Here is a 20,472-nt window from a genome sequence, read left to right as displayed (position 1 = left end):
TTTGGGCTGTGCGCGGGCGAGGTGCGTTAAATCTGGACTTATTTCATGCGCAGCTCTGTGCAACTGACTCTTACATTTTGATGAGATAAGATGTTTCTCCTTCCTTTAAAATGACCGGCAGTTTATTCTTTAGTAGCGCTGATATCAAACATGGATTTATTGTTCAAATCTCCGCTCGTGCCTCGTGCACTTTTCCCTGCAACAGTGTCAACCTGTGCAGCCTCACAGCTAAAGCAAAAGATGGAGGGACCAACGGGAAAAATAACAAGTATTAAAGACGTGATTTATCATCTTTGATCTTGTTCGTTTGATTAGTGAGAAAATACAGCTAAATAAATCGTGATTTTTTGTGATTTTGTGAATATTTTTCTTTGGTGTTTGTAATATTGTTGAGCACGTGAATTAAGCTATATTACCTTTCAGTTCAAGTATTTATTTATTTTTTTCTCTCAAGTATAAACCATTAAATCCCATAAAGACAGATAAAGTGGATGATTAAAAGAAGTCCATGTCCCGAGGGGCAGGGGATGAAATGAACCACCTCAGGTGTGAGATCGCTGAAAATCCTTTAAGTCTTTTAATGTATTATATAAATAAACACCCTTTTATCACTAAACTGACCATTATATATTATTCATTGGAACCTATTCCTCATTAGTCTTGTGATTTGTGTCAAGTGTTCAAAACAGAATCAGTGAAATTACATCAAGTCTTCACACCGAATCACAAAATGTCAGCAGAATGATCTGAAACTATTTTGGTGATTTATTGTTCATATTCATGTTCGCCTAATAAGAAACCATTTTTAAGAAGTCTCTAGTATGAAAAATGTGCCTTTATCACAGGTTGTTGAAGTTTTGTTGAAGAGCAGTTCGTCATTTAAGATATGATGTGATAAAATCCAGGACTGGAAGTCTGACAGGTTAGATAATAAAATTAAATAGAGATCTGCTAAGTGATCAATAAAAATGATTAGAAATAGGGTTAAATTAAAAATTGCTAACTTTTTTCTGCTTAAATTTTCTATAAACACAGTCACCCCTCATAAGCCGTTACCATGGTGAAATTAGATGTGTTAATGAATTTATAAATCTCGTATTGGTTGATAAATGAGGACGTTTCGTTAACACTTACAGGTGGTTTGTCATATGAGGCCTTCACTTACTCTATAAAAATATTTTTCTTTTGTTACTGATGTTTGTTTGAGAAAATGCACAAAAACAAATGCGTCAGGAATCATGTTTATATAAAAATGAGAGTGTGAGCCATCATCAGCTTGGCCTGCTGTAAATATTCCAAATGAAACGTGAGCATAGTTCGGCCTGCACGCCACTGATATATGGAAAAATCTTTTTCCTTCAAATGTATAAATAAATGTCATAACCCAGATGAAAGTTTAACCCATGGAACAACACCACTCTACCAACATGGCTCTCTCGCAGGCCTGCAGACTGTAGCTTTTACGCACAATTACGCACGAACAATCAGGCTATTTAAAAGCTCGTGGGACCTGTGTCCACAGCGGTGTCAGAATTTAAACAGGTGGCTATTTGTCTCGAGAGGAGGCTCGATGATAATCTTGTGTACTAAGACGTGAAAGACACTCCTGTGTGAGAACACTGTGAAAATAATCAATCTAAGACCGTTGTCTTAAGAATCAAAGCAACATCTTGTGAAATTTATTCAATTCTTCTTCATTGCAATATCAGGGCTTTTCCCTCGCAGAAAAGCACTTAAATTACAACAGCAGTTGCCCGTCATCCTTTGAAATATTAAAATTATTCACAATTTACAATAATTAGAGTGTTACAATAAAAAGAGATGATTTTTTTTTCCAAGAATTAAGACACAGGCTTCTGCAAATGAACACAAATGTTTAAAGAATATGACTTTCCCATATCTTTTAAAGCACTTTCTTAAGATTATGACACGTTTTCTCATTTTCAAATAAGTTACAGAAACCCCCCGAAATTATGAGACAATTGAACCAAATACTCCCCATGTGAACCTGGCGGATCCCTCAACTAAGACTGTGAAGTAAATGGACAAAAAGATGATAGCACAATAACCAATAATCTCAGCATCATATTCGTTATATAATTCCACTGGTGGCTATTGAAAAAAAGCCGAGATGAATATGCTATTTACCCTTCATTTACAATAAACATTCTGTACAAAATGCAGGTAGTTCTCGGGACCGGGGTTATTTAGAAAAGAGGTAAATATTTGGTTATGTGTTCGTTTGCAGTTTTCAATTATAATGTGAGTTCTAAATGTGTGTTAGAGGGACCGTCCCGTTCACTCCAGCCGTGGCGCTCTGGTAATGCTGCGGCAAGGCATGGAGTCTACTTTGCATTGACGGGTCCCCCGGCTCTCCGGTCGGTAAATACATGCTTATCATCTCTCTCAAGTCTCCGGGGCAAGGACCCCGTGAGTGTGTGCTGCTGACGGGAGGGCTTACACTCGGCTCCGACTTCACAAGCGACCCTAACGTCCCCATGGCAGCCGAGGAGGAGACGCCGGAGCCCTGGTGCTGCGTGTAGGTGATCCCGCCGTAGCCGGATGGAGAAGCGTTCATGTAGCTCTGAGAGTTTGAGATGGGGCTGTACTGCAGGGCTGTCATGTCGTAGCGGTGCATTGGCTGGGGGTTGTGTGAGTGATGGTGGTGTGAGTGGTGGTGGTGGTGCGCTCCGCTCCCCGGGTGCTGGCTGTAGGCGAGCTGAGCCTCCTGCATCATCGCTGCGGCCGCCGCGGCTGCAGCCACCTGCCCCGAGTACGCACCGTTCGCCCAGCCGTTCATGTGCGCGTAGCCGGAGCTGGCGGAGCCTCCGTGACCCCCGGGGCTCTCTAACCTCTGTCCGACCCCGGATGAACCCATTCCGACTCCTAAACCAACTCCACCGCCCCCACTGGGCCCAGAAAGCAGTCCACCGGCGAGGGAATATTTGTCCTTTTTCAGCAGCGTCTTGGTCTTCCGTCTGGGCCGGTACTTGTAATCCGGATGCTCCTTCATGTGCATGGCTCGCAACCGTTTCGCCTCGTCGATGAAAGGGCGCTTCTCAGCCTCGGACATCACCTTCCACTCGGCGCCCAGCCGTTTGCTGATCTCAGAGTTGTGCATTTTGGGATTCTCCTGTGCCATCTTTCTCCGCTGCCCACGGGACCACACCATGAACGCGTTCATCGGTCTCTTCACCCGCTCCTGGTTCGCTTTGGACCCACTGTTCGGCCCCGTTTGCCCCGTGGTCGTGTTCGTTTGGGGGCCGGGGGAATGGAGGTCAGTTTCCATCATCATGCTATACATTCACCTGGATTTAAACTTCGCCACCAACAGAGAAAAAAAGTCTATTTCGAGATAGCTCAGGCGCACGAGATCGGGTGCGCACAGGATGACTGGTTTACAAAATTAAGATTCTAAGCCCGAATGAATCAATACGAGATCAAAATTAATCCGAAAAGGGATGTAAAATGTTCTCCAACCAGTTTTCACCCTGTCTTCGCCTGGGTTGGTTCACATCCACTGTGATAGAATGCGCATTGGAGCCACTTTCCCTGTCGGAGTTGAGAAGTTGGTTAAAGCGGCGGCCATATGATGCGCACTGACAGCGGTTAAATGAGCCACAAGCGGCCAATGAGGCTCCAGCAGCAGAGTGATTTGCATGGCGTTTGGTCAGGTGACTAGAGGACCATAGAGGAAGAACACACCGGAGGAGGAGGAGGAGAAGGAGGAGGCAGAAAAGGAGGGTCAATCCCACAAATAGCACAAGGCATTTGAAATTTCCAAACACGCTCTCAGAGACTTGAGCGAAACAAAAATAACTAAGATTTGTTAGCGGTGAAGGAGCGGCCAAAAGGTGGGTGCAGTCTGTGATTACGATGAGTCAAACATCTTAACATATTTTTAAAAAAACATGGGTATGGTTGCTCGATTTTTCAACAAAAAAAAAAAAAAAAAAAAAGCTTCCATATCAAGCAGCTTTAAAATTCCCTGGCGCCGGTAAAAGTTTGGCTAAAATAATTCTCCACCCTCCACTTTCTCTTTATGTCTGAGCTTGAAAATCAGAACATTTCCTCCCCATCTTTAACACGTTTTTCACAGATTCACTGCGCGTCCTAGAGGCCTGGGTCCTCCTGTGCTTCACGCACTAGAATTAAACCACAGCCTACTCACACCAATTGCGTCTGAGACGACTTGATGCTCAACCAGCGCCTCACAATCCATTTCTCTCTCTCTCTCCCTGCAGGTATGTAATTAAGGTATGTAATAAATAGCAGGTGTCAGGGAGAGAAATTACACACACTCACAGCAGAAGATGATGTGAGAGAGATTTGTTAAGATAAAAAAAAACTACAACAACAAAAACGGTTGGTCTAAGAGGAGAAGCCCCTGAGGATGGATAGCCATATAATGACGTGAAATTGGCGAGGCAAAGCTCCGTGATCGCCGTCTGCTGGTGGTGCTGAATGCGTCCTGGTCATGCCTGTGTGTGTGTGTGCGCGCAGCTGAAAATGTAAACTGCTGCTGTTGTCATTTTTAGTGGACTGATACACTTTATGTTCCTTATTAAATATCCGAGGGAACCCGTGCGCAAACCGCGAGAGGAGGAAACAGGTCTATGTGCGCTCGGGTCCCGCGCATATATAATTCAGATTTCACAGCTGACCTCCCCTGAAAAGCCCAATCAACCTCTAATTGAAAGGGAAAACGAAATACCACTTCCCGCGGCGAGACTAACGATTTAATCATTCCATCGTTCTTTGCTGTTTTTTCTTTTTTTTTTTTTTTCCTCTTTTATTTTAATTGGAGCTAAGCTTGATCTAGCCCTGTGTTCAGGGCCCGAGGGAGCGGGATCACTCGGATGGATCCAGGCGTCTTTGGTAAATGGGGTTAACGGGATATCACAATGGTCAATAAAACGTTTCCAGTGGTTCCGGGCCATGTGGCTTAAGGCCCGAGGAAGATGACAGTATCATGCTGACACCCGGAGAGCTCCGGGGCGGCTGCTGCCAGTGAAGCCATCACACCAGCACACAAGTAAACAAACAAGAGAAATGAAGAAAAAAATCATAGTGACGCTTCTTGTAATAAATGAAAATAACACTTAAAGGGGCTGAAAAAAATATGATTAAAAATATAAAGCCTTTATTTCATCATGTAAAAGTGAGGGTTCATATTTTATTGATCAAATAAAAAACGATTTTTAATTTAGATTTTGGCGTTTTTGTTTTTTAAAAAAAATTAATAAATCAACTCTTAAAGACGTTTTTTAAGCGTTGATCCATACCTTAATATAAATTAATTATCACGTAACACAAGACGTCACAAACAATGTGTCCACAATGTTAAAGTCACACAGTTTGGTGAAGTACATTAATTAAAGTTAAATTAAAAAAGGAAAGAGAGACTTGTCACGATGTAGATTCAAGGATCGAGCGGGAATAATCATAAAACTAATATTATTATTATTATGTTCTTTTCACTGTGGAGTGGATTTAGGATCGCAGAGGATTAGCCTTTACACCGGCCCCTGTTTACTCTCTCTGTCACCCCCCATCAGTCACTCCTCTTTTAACAAACCTCCTTTCAAAAAAACCTTCTCGCTCCTTTGTGCGCGGCCTCTGCAACAGGATGCGTGCACTGCGATGACGGTGCACGACCGTGGGGCCAAGGGTCAAAGCAGTTATCCAACACCCCCCACATAGGCTACACACCCTCCGTCCCCCCATAACTGAATACATAAATAAATAAGAGAATGATTGTGGATGAACACAGGTACGCGTTACGCGCAGCGGGGGTCAGTGTGGTTTTTAATCTCGGCCAACTCCTGCATCCATCGCACAGAAATATAAAACTCCACACCGATTGTATCTAGGTTACCCCCCTTTTCTCCCTAAAGCTGCTAAGCCGCAACGGCAATTTCCGCGTGCGGTGCGTGGCTGCGCGTGTACGCACAAGCCAGCGCGCGTGGAACTGGGTGGTATTTGCGAGTTGCGATCACCTGCGGGTGACCCGTCACAAACTGGGTTAAGCAAGAGGGAGCGATTGTGTTCAAGCTTCAGTCTAAAGATGGAGCAAAATATCTAAAGATGTGACGATCAGCCTCAACTTCTTTCACCCCTCCCACCCGTAGAAACACCGAGAGAATCATGTCACCTAAACGCTGCGTAAAACCATCCCGCCTTTAATAAACACTCCTCTAATTTACAGCATGCGTTTTTTTAGTTAATCCAACAGAATTAAATAGGCGCACATGATAACCACTCACTCCCGAGCAGATCAGTAGCCGATAATGTCACTTCAGAAAATTAAAGTGAGTCGGTTAGAGAGCAACTGGTAGCAGCAGCAGCACGAGCCACAGAGCTGCGCGCCCTGCTGGATCTCACATGTCCCAAAATAAAACCACAGCCTGCAGCTAGAAACACATATTATCTGCACCGCAGAGCGCAGACGTTCCCAGTAAAGACACTTGTTTCAGTATGCGCAATCGCATTTCCCTAAAAAAAAAATGCATTAATTCCACTTTACGCATCAACAAAAATAGATTTTACGCACAAAATATAGAGTAATACTGCATCTATAGGTTAAAAACCTATATGAAAAATCCTTTTCTTGCGTGCGGAATTGTCATATTCAGACTTACGCATGTTCCCCTCGTTCCCTCTACTCCAGACCAAGTGGGCAGATTTCTCCCTCCATACTCCTAAAGCCGTCCTAAACCCTTCCAAAGCTTCATGTAAGACCGCTACTCCCACTACAATCTGGCCGCTCGAGTGCCAAGGCCATCCATGCCCGGTGCCCAAACCCACCACTCAACACACACTGAGGGGCAGAGACGAGAAGAAATGACATTTATTATACACTCTAAAAAAGACAATTCCAAGTTATTGTTTCTCTCTGCGAAAGGGGCTTGCTTCTAACATAATGAAGCGTCTTTTGTGTGGCTCGGAACAATACAAAACAAGTATTCTAATAAATAGCCACTTTTTTTTTTTTTTTTTTTTTGGCTCTCCAGGATGAATGGGCTGGAGCGGCGGGGTTCTGAAAGGCAGCTGTGCCGCATTCGGGGAGGAGGGGCGAGGACTTGAGGAGGAGCCCCGCAACCCCATCGCCTCCTCCTGGATACTGACTCCCATTACTGATCCTGGAAACAGAAAAGGATGCGAGGAGAGGGAGGTGGAGGTGGTGGTGGAGGGAGGAGGAGGAGGAGGAGGAGGAGGGATATTGACTTTGGAGGCTGTTTTTACTCAGGACATACACTGTGTCCAACAATGTGATCCTCCAATCACCAAATATTGCTTCATACTGTGAAGTCCACAGCATCCAATTAGATTTAGTTTATACGAGGCTGCACAGCTTGCAAGCATGTGGCTCAGACAGCTCTCACACACACACACACGCACACACACATGCACACACACACGGATAACACTGTATAAGACACAGCTGGGCTCATGAAAGGTTTCTTATTTGCACACAGGTTCACAGTTTTGAGACACAGCGCTGTCAGCATCTGCCTCAGACACACACACACATTCACACACACACACACCTGCAAGTCTGTTCAATCTACTTGCAAACTCAGTGTTGATTACCTCAGAGATTCATTTCTTCTCAGTCGAACCCTCACATGTCCCATTTGTTGTGCAAACACAGGAGCAGAGCCTGGTTAATGACTCCCACCTTCCCTGCCTGCCTGCCTGTTGCAGCGTCCTGGCTCCACGGCTGCCAGAGCTGACACACTCCCTGACTTGTAGCTGATGTAGCTGGCAGGTGTCTGTGCTGCTTCACGCATCCATCTGCTTACCGGTGGAGCCAAGGTGGAAAAAAACTGGTGGCTCCTATAAAAGTAATTTCCCAGCCTTCTATTGTTTAGGGAACAAGGGGTGGCAACAAATCAGCCTCTTGGTGACGCTTTAACTACAAAAGTGATCATTCATTGTTGTTTAATGACACGCTGAGATAAACTGGACAACAGTTATTTGGTTCCTGCATTCCCTCCGAAACTCTCAAATTTTACAGTGAGAATACATTTTACAACACAGGAGGATGTCCCCACCCCTTCAGATCACAACAATTAATCCCTGGCGAAAAATGTCATGTGGTATTTCCTGACTGGTGGTTAACCAATTTTTCATTTACCAACTGCCCAGAGGAAAACATTGTAGTCGTTGCAGATTAAAACATCCTCTACAGCCTGTAATTTTCAGATGATTCACCAGAGATCACTTTGTCACTCTGCGAGATTACTGCACCGAATAAGTGCAACACATAAACCACGCAAGCAGGAGATTGACACAAAGTGGTAAAGCTAAGTAAAAGGCAATGTTGAAATTATTAAGAGAGAAAAAAACAAGAAAGACAGCCAGTGAGAGGGGGAGAGAGAGAGAAAAGGAGAGGGAGAGGGAGGGAGAGAGAGATCAGGCCAGGTCAGGCCTAAAAGCGTTGAGGGAAGAGTGAGCCAATTGGCTAAAAGCAGAGGTCTTAGCTCAGTTCATTTGATCTCTCTCAAACATACAAACCTCCATAACACAACACTCAAAAACCTACAGACCTCAAAAAAAAAGAAAGAGGTAAAAACGCACACATCATATCAAGATGAAGGATTGGTGCTCTCATAAGGAATGTACCTGTATTGGTACTTTATGAGCTTTTAAGAATGAATGCAGTACTGAAAACTGAGGTACACTGAATGAAAGCAGCATAAAAACATGTAATATAAGACATTGGCAACAGGGGACCAACATAATGTAAAACACTATATGGTAATGTTCCCACATGTGGACATACAGTATGTAATGAAAATGTCCAGTTCACATGTGACAATGTTTTGATTTCACATGTCAAAATTTGAGTTCACATGTGAAAAAAAACAACGTGAAGAAACAAATTTCACCTGATTTCATGCGCAATGTTTTGTTTCCACCTTTGGAAATTCAAATCCACATGTGAAAAAATGCCAATCACATACAAATGTAGACAATTCACATGTCAAAATGTAAATTTCACATGGAGACGTGAAAATGTCGAAAAATGTTCAATTGACATGTGAAGAAGCAATGTTCTTTTGTGCCATGTACCATGTTTTGTTTCCCAATGTAGAAATTTTAATCCACATGTGAAATAAAAGCCAATCACATATGAGCATATGTAATTCACATGTGAATGTGTAGTAATCAACTGTGGAATTTTCAACTTATGTAAAAAAAAAAGCCAATCAATTTTGAAAATAAAAAAAAAACTTTTGTCAGTTCATTCTTGTTTTCACATGTTACAAGTTTTGCGAAAAAATCTTAACACGTGAATGTATGTAATTCACAAGTTTCTCTAGTGTAAATCTTCATTCATATGTGGAAAAAGCCAAACACTTGTGAAAATGTCCAGTTCACTTGTAATATTATTTCCTCTACACTTGTTAAAATTTAGTTCACATGTGACATTTTGTATAGGTAGTAGGTTAAAGAGCAAAATCAAATAGTTGGTCAAATGAGATCAAGTGTAGAGACTCTTTAAGTTATAAATGCCTAAACTGGTTTATATGTAGGACTTGCTAACATATTTTAGTAAATAGCACACTGCAGAGTCCTTATTGAGTTTTAAAGCAGGATGGTAACCCCAAACTGACAAACTGAAAGTGCGATTTTTTGACAGAAAGAACATAACATGCCATTCAAATCTGGGGCACTCTTGTCTACAAGCAATTTGTTCTTTTGTTGCTCCATGTGCTCTATTTTCATCTTCTTCTCTCGGTAGAATTGCAAGAGAAGAGCATATAAGGGCTTGATGGAGTGGTGAGTCAGAGACAGGATGACACGAACAAGTGAGAAAGAGAGTATGAAAAAAAAAAAAAAAAAAACAGAAGGAGAGAGGGAGAGGGAGAGAGAGACCAGGGAGGCCAATGTCAATCCCACGGCAAACAGCAGTGGATAATCATGGGCTTTAGGAAAACACTGTGTCCATAATGCTATTACCCAGGATTACCTACTCCAGCAGAGAAGGCGAGACTCTCTTCACAATGTGCCACGGACCTTTCAGATAATCATCTTATCACAGATGACAAACCCAGAAGAAACATCCCATTATTCGAGAAGGGGGGGAATCTACAGCACGTTTGGATGAAGACATATTGTAAGCCTAAATTATTCGAGTGGAAAAATATCAGATTTTGAAATTAGCACGCGAGTCGCTTCCCCACTCTCACTCTCTCTTTCATTTTCTCTCACTGTCTCTTTCTCCCAGGGCACTTTCTCCTTTTCCCGCAGGGCAATTAGAGACAAGATTTTATGCATTGTTCAGCTTATCAATTAGCCATAACACCTTCCCCTCTGATTGGTCTGTAATGAATGTAATGGTTTTAACAGTCAGGACTTGCAACTCTTAGAGGTGCTGTGCTAATGGTGTCGCCACAGCGATGGAGTCACGGTAACAGCTCTGCGGAAAAGCAGGAAGGAGGAGGGGAGGGGAGGGGGGAGGGTGGGGGGCAAGTCAGCTCTCCCTAACACATCTCTAATTAGAGCTCACAGTCAGTCATTACTGATGTAATAGGGTGTAACACTAATGGCTATCAGGCAAGCCCCCACAAACAACAGAGGGGGGTTCTTGTAAGGTGAGAGGAGCAGAAAATTTATGGAGGAGGGAAAAAAAATCAGGAGATTACGGTGAGGAGAGGAGGTGAAATGGAAAGTTGGCGGGAGGGGGGGTCAAGGAGTGAGGGGAGTGATTAGGGGGGAAAGTGCGCCAAGCAGCAGAGAAGGTTTTTAAGTACAGTAGTCAGACAAGGTCAGGGCCCATTAATGGAAAATGTTTCTTTGATGATAGTGAAATCTGTCATGTTGGACACTGTCCACGTATAGAGACCGACCAGACAAGAAATGGATGGGAATTAAGGAGGTTCGAGCAGCCGGGTGGTTCAGTGGAGGCAGACGACAGAATGACTGTGAGGGAGGAAGGCAGTTCGACAGGCTCCAAGTTAACCACTTTGGCCACCTTAGACCTTGTTGGCAGTGATGCACTCTGCAGCCCATTCAGCTGCTGATGCATGTTTCTATACCTTTCAGCGCTAAATTGCAGTGACGGCAGCTAAACAGAGTGACAGAGGTAACGGTAGGGGCGGTGGATGACAGGAAACAAATGTTGTGCAGAAATGAAAAGTGAGAGCTGTGTAAAGAGAGCTACGAGTTCTCCACACCGCCTCCGTCTCAGGGAAAGAGAAATATAGATTACTTTTACTTTAATGTTTAATGGGACAAATAACATTGTTATGCTATTAGGCTATATTTTGTATCTTACAATGACCTTATTTATGCATAGATCGAAGTGAGGAGAATTAGTGTAATGAGTGAAAAGTCCGTATAAGGAGAAGGTCAGAGATGGACAGTTGGGTGAAACAGGCCCAATGATCTATTTCCTGTTTGGGAAGGTGATGCTGTAGTAATAACCCCCTGCCAAACAGGGGTTATTATGTGGTTTAAACTTGCATTTGTTTGACCACTAACAGGCTATTTGAGAAAACAATCTAACCACAAGGTCCATTTAGTAGCAGTCCTGAAGCTTTGCCCAATTATTGATGTTCATATTTACGTATTCATGTTGTCTTACAAGCCAATACAATGTCCCATAACATTCAAATAAGATGGGTATACTATGAAACATATAGACACACACTTACATATCAGCCACATGTCTGTGCTTTTCAATTTCTTATATATTTTGGTTTGACATAAAGCTGTTTTAATCCTACAAATGTTGCTGGAGTTCTGACGCCCCGAGATCATGATCAAAGAAAGCAGAAATTAATTTACAATAGCAGGATTACTAGCTACATTTTCAAATAAGTGTGGCATAAATACCGGTCGGTCCCATTTCTTTCTCAGTTTTTATTTAAGACTAACAGTACATGTTGGCTTTTGTTAAAGGCGTCTGAAAAGTGGCACCGTCTTCTCAAGATTCTTGCAGCCAGTAAAGCTACATTGAAGAGCAGGTGCTGCCACTATTTGGACTTAACTGGACTGGGCTACAGTAGAATAAACTGGGCTACAGGCTTTCGATTGAACATCTAGACACTAACAATTGACAGGCACGCAGTTACTTTTTTTATATGTAAAAAAAAAAGTACTATATCAATAAATCAAAATAATGTGAAGACATTATAAAACCTTAAAAACCAAACCAGATCATTTTCTTTCCCTGGAGTTCACACACATTCTTTCACACAGTTAAGCACATCCGGCAAACTGGGGCTAGCTGGCTAACTGTGAACCATGTAAATGCTCTTACCACACAGTCATCCCAGTGTAGTTACATTGTGCTTATAAACTCACTAAGGCAAAGGTCTCATACAGAATCTACAATTTACACAAGCATAGGGGGCACACTGAGCAACCCAGCGATCAAACACGAAGTGCCACAGCTTATGCATCCCAAGTTAAAGATGGATTTAGTTCCTAGGATATGGAGTTGAACCCCAGAGGAATAATGTACGCTGTAACCTATTATGTAGCTTTACTAACGACAATGGCAGCAGCTTGGCCTTTGAGGGAGCTGCAGGACTTCAGGGGGGGCTCTCTATTCCTGAACTCAGCCTTGAAAGTGTGTTTGAGTGTGCGTGTGTGTGGCTCCTCAGTTGCCTAACTGTAGTCCCTCACCCAGAATTTGAAATAAGGTCATCGTCCCCGGGAGGCCCCAAGTCAAAGCCTCCCTTCCTCACCTGCCCTTTAACTCTCCTCGTCGGCTCCTTCTCTTAATTTAACTCTTCAGCTGGGTCCCAAGATTCCTCTTCTCCTTTAACTTCCTTATCTTCCTCTCCATTTCTCCTTTGTTTACACCGCAATGGCCTGTTTCTCTGCTATGTTTCACACATAAACACTCCCCAAAGAGAGCACTGCCATCACAATGACTCAGCCTCTTCACTTGTACCTTATATTAAACATTGTCCATTACCTCAACAGTTGGAGCTCGATTTGTTTGTTTTTTCTCTGCCTGTGCAAAAAAGGAGCAGCTTCCAGTAATGCTATTGGGCCTTAAAACTGTAATTTGATTGGAGAAATGAATTTTATGGATTAACAAAACAATAAAGACAGAAATGGCATCATTAGTAGATAAGGCAGGTAATAAGTGTATTAAGGCTTGTAGTCTGTGTGTGTGTGTGTGTGTGTGTGTGTGTGTGTGTGTGTGTGTGCCGTGTGTCTGGAGCAGCACAGATGCATATCCAATAGGACGCAGAGTGAGCAGGACAATAATGCACGATTCTTATGCTAATCAAGGAGGCCATTAATGTTTACATTCAGAATCGGGCCTTCCAGAGAAATACATTCTCTCGCTGCTAAACTGGGATAATTAGTTCCCTCTTAAACCCATATTCCATTAACTCAGGTGAATCCATCTGAGTTTCATCAAATTTCTGCTTCATTCTGCATGATAATGCAATTTAAAAGCAAATGACATATTCAGACTGCAGAGGGAGAGCGCCAATGAGGAAATAATATATGGGTAAAAGGGCTTTTTGTTCTGTTTTACATGTATCTGTAAATATTTAAAAGTGTTTCCCATAATTCAGTGTGACTGATTTATGCATAAATTAAATCTTTAACTATAATAAACAGCTTATTGGAGATTAGCGACTGATGTATTAAATGCTCCCCGCTGCTTTTCTGCACACTTTGTATATGTGACACCTTATATTACAATATGACGCTGTAAGGGTGACACTATGTGAATTTCCTCCTTTGAAGGGCCGTACATCAACAGAGAAACTAACTAAATCAGCGGTGAAATAACAGACAGCATTAGCTTCCATTTGCTGAGTGATATACTCGTGTTAAGGTGTTTTCACTACACAAGAGAAAGGGAAGAAATATGGATGTAAAGGTCTATTGATCCAAATGCAAATGCATGTACACACCAGGCTGAGAAATGTACGTCTGGCTGGGGTATTTTTTTTCTTCAGCGTAATAGCATTCAGAATTCAGAGCCTTCCAACTTTGCCGCACCAAAACACAAAAGCCCAAACAGAAAACTTGGCTTGAGCAAGTCAGTTTTCCCATGGTGTGTGAATGTGAGTGTGTGTGTGAGAGAGTGTGTATCGTGTGCATGTGAGGCGATGTAATTTTACCTCAAAATAATCAAAACGCACCTCATTTTCCCACTCACATTTTACCCTTTGTGCAATTTCTATGTTTTGCTCTGCTCCTTTATAATAACACAGACATTTACTGTGCTTAAAACACTTAGGATTTATATAGGTAGTAGCCTCACGTCTCTCTCCTACACACACATGCGCGCGCGCACACACACACACTGTAATGGATAGGAGCTGGCTGAGGGCGTCTGTCAGGGGCGACTGTTCTAATCAGAGCAGTGGGGAGAGAGATAAAGGAGAAAATAATGAGTGTGGCATCAGGCCTTTCATAGCGCAACAAAAGGCCACGGGATCAGATAGACAGACACAATGTGGAGAGGAGAGGAAGAGAGGGAGAGAGAGGAGAGAGAGAGAGGAGAGAGAGGGAGGGATGGGAGGAGGCAGGGTGGGGAGGCAGAAAGAAGGAGAGAGAGAGAGAGCGAAGGATGGAATGGGTTTTTGCTAATAAGCCTTCTTGCACTGTAGGTGATGTAGGCAACAGTAGGCGACATTATGAAATGCAAGCTTATGTCTGGCTTCACTTGAAGGATGCCATCGAGTGGGGCGGATGGAAGTTTCTATGACAACATCAATCATGTCAGCGCGGAGTAGTCCTTCAGTGGGGAGCTGATTATTAATGCATCTTCCTGTACACATCCCTCCATTTTCTGTCTCAAAATACTTTGTCGGCCTCGTGCCCTCTTTCTTTCCCGCTGATTAGTGCCGCTTCATTTACTGTGTGTGTGATAATTTCCAGTCATCCTTTGATTATTAATGCTTAATTTCCCCAGATTACACTCCTTTGATTATTAATGCCTAATTTAGCCTGATGACTCCAATCATTAGACGGCGCCCAAACTGAAAGCAAACAACCTCAGTGGTCTTCCAATGTACCGATACAGCCTCTCCTACAGATAATGATACTGTTCAGAGAAGCCAGCGGGCCTGCGAGTGTTAAGTCAGTGCCCACGTTTTTTTACCCAAACTCCCATCAAACTTTAAAGAGAAAAGAAATACTAATTAGAAACTGCAAGCTAGGAGAAATGAGCAGGCAGACTCAGAACAGAAAATCCTATTCAGAGACTTAATGAGCTTGTCGAAGCTGAATAATTGATTTCTAATTCTAGCCTGCAGCTGTTGACCCAACCAGGGAGTGTTCTGAATGGAGCTGAAATATGTTGCGCTCTGACTTGGCACTGTTGGCTTTCTGCTAGCAGAACCAAATACCCTCATGTCTACCTCACACTTGACGGTTTTATTGAGACTTAAAGTTTTCGCATCAATTGCTCGACCTCAGTGCGCAAAACAAACAAAAATCGGGCTCTCCCTTTGAAATCCATCACAGGTAACTCCCTTGACAACTTAATCCTCCTTCAGATCTTGTTTAATATTTTAGACGGGACACTGTTTAATAAAAGCCTGCTTGATTCGGAGCTGTGAAAGCCCAGCGAGGTAAACTCTCCCAGCGTATAAAGCGTTGGGAACCACAGTCCATATCAGATTGTAGGTGTTTTATGTTTCGTTCATTTGCTGCGGAGTGATTCTTTGTTGCCCTGTGTGGACGATCATATCCTGGGGGCTCTGGGGCAGGAGCAGCACAGAGCACCCTGTGTGTGAACCACAGCCGCCCAGCGTCCCTGTAAGATGACCTCACGGAAAATAGGCCTAATTATTGCCGTGACAGCCCATGCTATCATATTCTGCCAGATCAGTCACTACATAGGAGAGAGAGAGGGAGGAGGGGGGGCAGAAAAATTAACAGAAATATATACCACCGTGCCACCAAACCCCCCCTAAACTGAGCCCATTTATTTTTAATACCCTAATCAGCAGGTCCCAAAGGGGGCTTGGCTCTCACTCACCTGCACAGACAGACACAGGTGAGTACAGGTAAGGCAGCAGGGAGAGAGGAGCAGGTGGATGGGGGCAGAGAGGCAGGTTGGATGTGCGAGGACGTGGCTTGAACTGCAGTTTTGATCAACTAGGGTGCTCACGGTGCATCCTCTCATCCTCTAGAAAAGTTATCATTGCACTGAAACCTTGTTCCTGTGCAGCAGATAGTAGATAGAGGGATAAAGCGGAATAGAGAACAGACAGGGGGCCAGGAGGACATGGTAATTACAAGATACAGACTTTAAGGTAGACAGCAGTGATTAACTCAAGGACTGTCCTATTCCTGAAGCCATAGTCATTAGGGCTGGATCATTATATGATAGATTTCAGGGCTATTTGCCTGGTTTTGTTCCCAGAGACAGTATTACGAGAGACACCCTGGGAATGGGACATACTACACCAACAGCTACCTCCGTGAGAAAAACACGGCAAATATCAATGCACCGTGCCGAGCTGCAGGTGACACGGTTAGAAATCACAACGCGGGGTTATACAGAAAATAAAGAGTGTAATCAGTCTCAGTAAGTTTTGACAATAATACAAAATGTTCTTAAGTTATGTCTTTTGTTTGTAATGCGTGGAATTACCCTTTTTCTTTTACCTTTATTGGATTTTGGATTTTGCATGGAAGGAACTGGGACTGTCATGACATCAGTTTTTTACTACATGATATCAATATCTATAGAAACTCGGGGAAAAAAATGCTAACATTCAAATTTACCTTTAACTTTGTTTGCTGTGTGTTTTGCCTCATTTATTGCAAATAAATTACCCTCAAAATACGATTGTTAGGAGGTGGGAAGTGAAAAGGCAACCAGATGAACTACTATTTTATGTGCAATATTAACACAATATCAACATTTCATATATTAATATCAAGCTTGTCGTGAATTTCGCAGAGGAATACCAAAGACTTCCAATAGGAAAAGAAAGAAGAGCGTCAGACCATCATTTAGGTTATAAACAGGCCAATAGGATAATCAGATTATCCAAACCTCTTCATTTGCAGGTAAAAGTGAGTGCACCTGTAATGTCAGTAATCAGCCCTTGTTGCAGAGGAAAACTGGAGACTGTATTTGTTTGGTGCTTTGAGCACCTCAAGCCAAGTGCCCCCTTGTTCCATTATATTAAGAGAAGGAAGACGTCTCTAAGGCCAATATCTACAAACACTCACACCAAACCAATCTAGATGGATGAAAAAGCACCACAGGTGAGAATAAAATATGTGTGTTTGATTTTGTGGTGAAGTCTCCCTTTACCAAAGTACTTGTTTTTCCTAACCTTAACCGAGTTGTTTTTGTCTCTAAACCTTACTGAAAGTGGCAACTTTTCCCCCCTAGTGTTACGTGTGGTATTATTGTTGGTGCCGCTGTCGCTTTGACAGAGTAGACCTCAGAGTCACAAAAAACAACAACACGGGACAAAAAGTGAGTTTATTCAATCATTAAGTGTATAAAAGAAATGGATCACCAGTTAACCTTTATTTTCCCAGACAACCGCGAGACTGATTTATCAAGGACCAGAAAAGCAATGTTGGCGACAGGCACCAGATCAGAAAATACTAGCAGGTCAAAGCCTAATGACATTTTGGGTCTTAATTTTACGAGCACATAAATTTGAATTTAATGGCAAAAATGACAAAAAATATGATCCCAGTAAGGTACAAGTTTAAATAATTTGTTTGAATTTACAGTCTGACCACACTGATCAGACAGAAACTACCTGGAATAAAGCTGTGAAACCTCAGAAGTGAAAGAACAGACGTGACACACACAATCAGGCAATAGTAATAAGGTAATAATTTGATTAATTCCACTGATTACAAACTCGGCGCGCATGAAACAACTGTGTTTCTGATTGCGTGTGTGTGTTTGTGTGTGTGTGTGTGTGTGTGTGTGTGTGTGTGTGTGTGTGTGTGCTTGTCGCTTTTTGCCTGGGAAAGAAAAGAATACAGTAGTAGCCCTTGTAACCCAGCCCTGCCCTCCACCCCCAGCCCCTCTCGCTGTCACTGGCCATGTGTAGTGTGTAATAGGCACTGACAGTCGTTGTGCAGGTCAGTAACCCTGTGGCCCCGTCTAATTGAGGCTAAGGATCCCGGCTTGTCCTGCCATCTATAATTAACCACATCATCTGCAGCCGTATGAAAGATTCAGCCGGACTGGGAGTGGCTGACACACGATCCCGCTGTTGGTGTTTACCGCTTGTGTGTAGAAATGTGTGTGTGTGTGCTAGTTAGTGCGTTGTAGCCACAGCGACTTGGAAGGATATTCTGATTTTGCCAACAGGTGTTTGGATAACAAGGGGTTTAATATTAAGCATGAATGCAAATTTACATGTGTCCAAAACGGTCATTTTTGTCACCATATGTATGATGCATTTAAGCAAAGTTGCCAGACAATCTAAATAATAATTTTCCTGCTAAATGAAAGCCACCTGTACAGAGATCCAGCGGGCATGAGCCAACAAAATTTGCGTTAAAACCCCCGTACATCCTTTCTACCGTCCCCCTGTTCCCTCCCCCCCTCCCCAGCTTGATCTTTGGCGTGACAGAAACTTGAAGTGTACTCTGCCCCTTCAAACACCTTGGCTCTGCCTGCCCCTGCCCTCTCCTCCTCCTCCTCCTCCTCCTCCTGTTCGCTCAGCTCTCCCGGCTCACCCTACCCCACTTAGCTCCTCTCTCTTTCCTGTCGAAGCCTTTGAAATACGGCTTTCAAAAATGCTGCTTTTTGAATTAATGAATCATTTTTCGCCAGGTGTCGTTGGGTGTGTGGGGGGGGTGTGTGGGTGTGTAGGGGGGGGGCAAAGGGGAGAGAGAGATAGAGAGAGAGAGAGAGAGGGGGCTAATAAATACAGAGTGGAGAGAGCCTCACCACTACCAATCCCTTTCCTCCCTCACTCATCTGACGCACCCCCCAACCTACCCAACACACACACACACACACGCCTTTGCTCTCCTCCCACAGCCCCTCCACCCCCAGCCCTAGATGAAAGGCCTGGCTCGTTCCTGTACCTTTAATTTAAAGCTGAAAAGGAAAACGAGAGCGGGGGTGCGAAACACGCTTATGAATATGGAGAAAATTGAATGAGAACCGTCCCTTTGAATAAATCAGTATGAATGTCCCTTGGCCTTGTTGGGAGGAAGGTCGCAGGAGACCCTTGGATATACAGATGGAGAGCAGCTTGATGGACTGGTGTGTGTGTGTGTGGTGTACTATATGTGTGTCCTTGTAGAGTGTATGCAGATGTTTTGAGAAGTTTCATGCTTTTATTGTCTGTTGTAAAGTGCAAAAGGACTGAGGGGAATTTAAAAAGAATAACAATTTGTTGATTAAACTGAAGGTGATCATTACTTTCTCAGACAGATGATTTGAATAACTGATCATATGGCGGCTGTAATAGCATCCTATGATTGTATGCAGATGCATATTGCAGATGCGAGTGCAGCCTGAGAGGGACGCGGCCTTGGAAAGAGTGACTAACAGTAGAAAGCACTGAAAGCTGTTTGTATAATCTTGGTAGCAGTCGACACTCGGACGTTCTAATATGCACGCAGGAGCTTGGTGGGCCATATTATATTGTACATGATAATAACTGTATAGATTTTATTACAATAGAGAATTGTTACATTACAGGCTAAACAGTTTTGTGACAATGTATAAATGCACAAGGTTGCTGGCTGAGGAGTAGCTGTTTACAAAATGAAGGGACTTGGAGGATAACATGAAATAAAAAATTTTTTAAAAAGCAGTAGAGGAGCTACATCCCACAACAAAGACCATATAGACCAGGGCTCTCAAACTCAAATAAGCTTGAGACCACTGCTGCTATTATCATCATCTCGAAGGAGGGCCACTCCAGCGTTCAAGTTCTAAAAGTAAATGCAATATTTCTGAAAAATGTGGTTTTTATTTTGATTATTAAAATAATGATAAAAAAATGCACACAGCAGTTTGTATACAATTTTCTTTGATTAGTTTTTAAGTAAATTTAACAGCAAATCTTTTTACCCTACTGTACACTTGAAACTTTGCACTGAACTAACAAATGAAAAACATTTGTACTTTATTTCTTGCCACACACATGGCAGCACCTGTATGCACATTAGTTCTTAACATAAAAATAATTCATTTAAACCTTGAAGTAGGCTTGCTTTTGTAGTCGGTGTTCCCAGTGTTATACTGTGGTCGCGCTTACACCAATTACATTACTTGCCCATTGTGATTTAAAAAAATCAATAGTCTGACGACGGACACCACGATTACAAAGAGGTGTTTAGTCCATGCTGCAGCGGGGCTAGCAGCAGAGTTGCAGCACAGAGTAACAGGAGTCACATCTTACTTTTAGTGTGGAGAGTTAGGAGAGCTGACTGACCAGACAAAGTTTTAAGTAAAAGCGCCTGTAAGGCAATATGTTGCTTTTAAACACAGTCATAATAGAGAACCTGATAACGTTAATGTGGGAAAAA

At 42.9% G+C, this 20,472-nt stretch overlaps 1 protein-coding gene across 7 annotated transcripts in view; it reads right to left on the bottom strand.

Annotated features, from left to right (window-relative positions):
- sox1a (SRY-box transcription factor 1a) overlaps positions 1–20,472 on the bottom strand; it is an 81,759-nt gene that overhangs the window by 8,749 nt on the left and 52,538 nt on the right. For 2 of the 7 annotated variants that reach the window (XM_084361253.1, XM_084361254.1), the window contains exon 1: positions 2,462–3,760. The exons of 4 other annotated variants lie outside the window; for them this stretch is intronic. In XM_084361253.1, the coding sequence (XP_084217379.1) occupies positions 2,462–3,304 (843 nt within the window). In that variant the 5' untranslated portion in view covers positions 3,305–3,760. Of the gene's footprint in view, positions 1–2,461; positions 3,761–6,641; positions 6,805–20,472 lie in introns of those variants that run through there. One more of the 7 variants, XR_014623213.1, reaches the window with a different exon arrangement.

This window comes from Pagrus pagrus (genome assembly GCF_965226575.1).
Source record: "Pagrus pagrus genome assembly, chromosome: 9".
Taxonomy (NCBI): domain Eukaryota; kingdom Metazoa; phylum Chordata; class Actinopteri; order Spariformes; family Sparidae; genus Pagrus; species Pagrus pagrus.
This window is presented reverse-complemented; position numbering and strand designations above follow the sequence as displayed.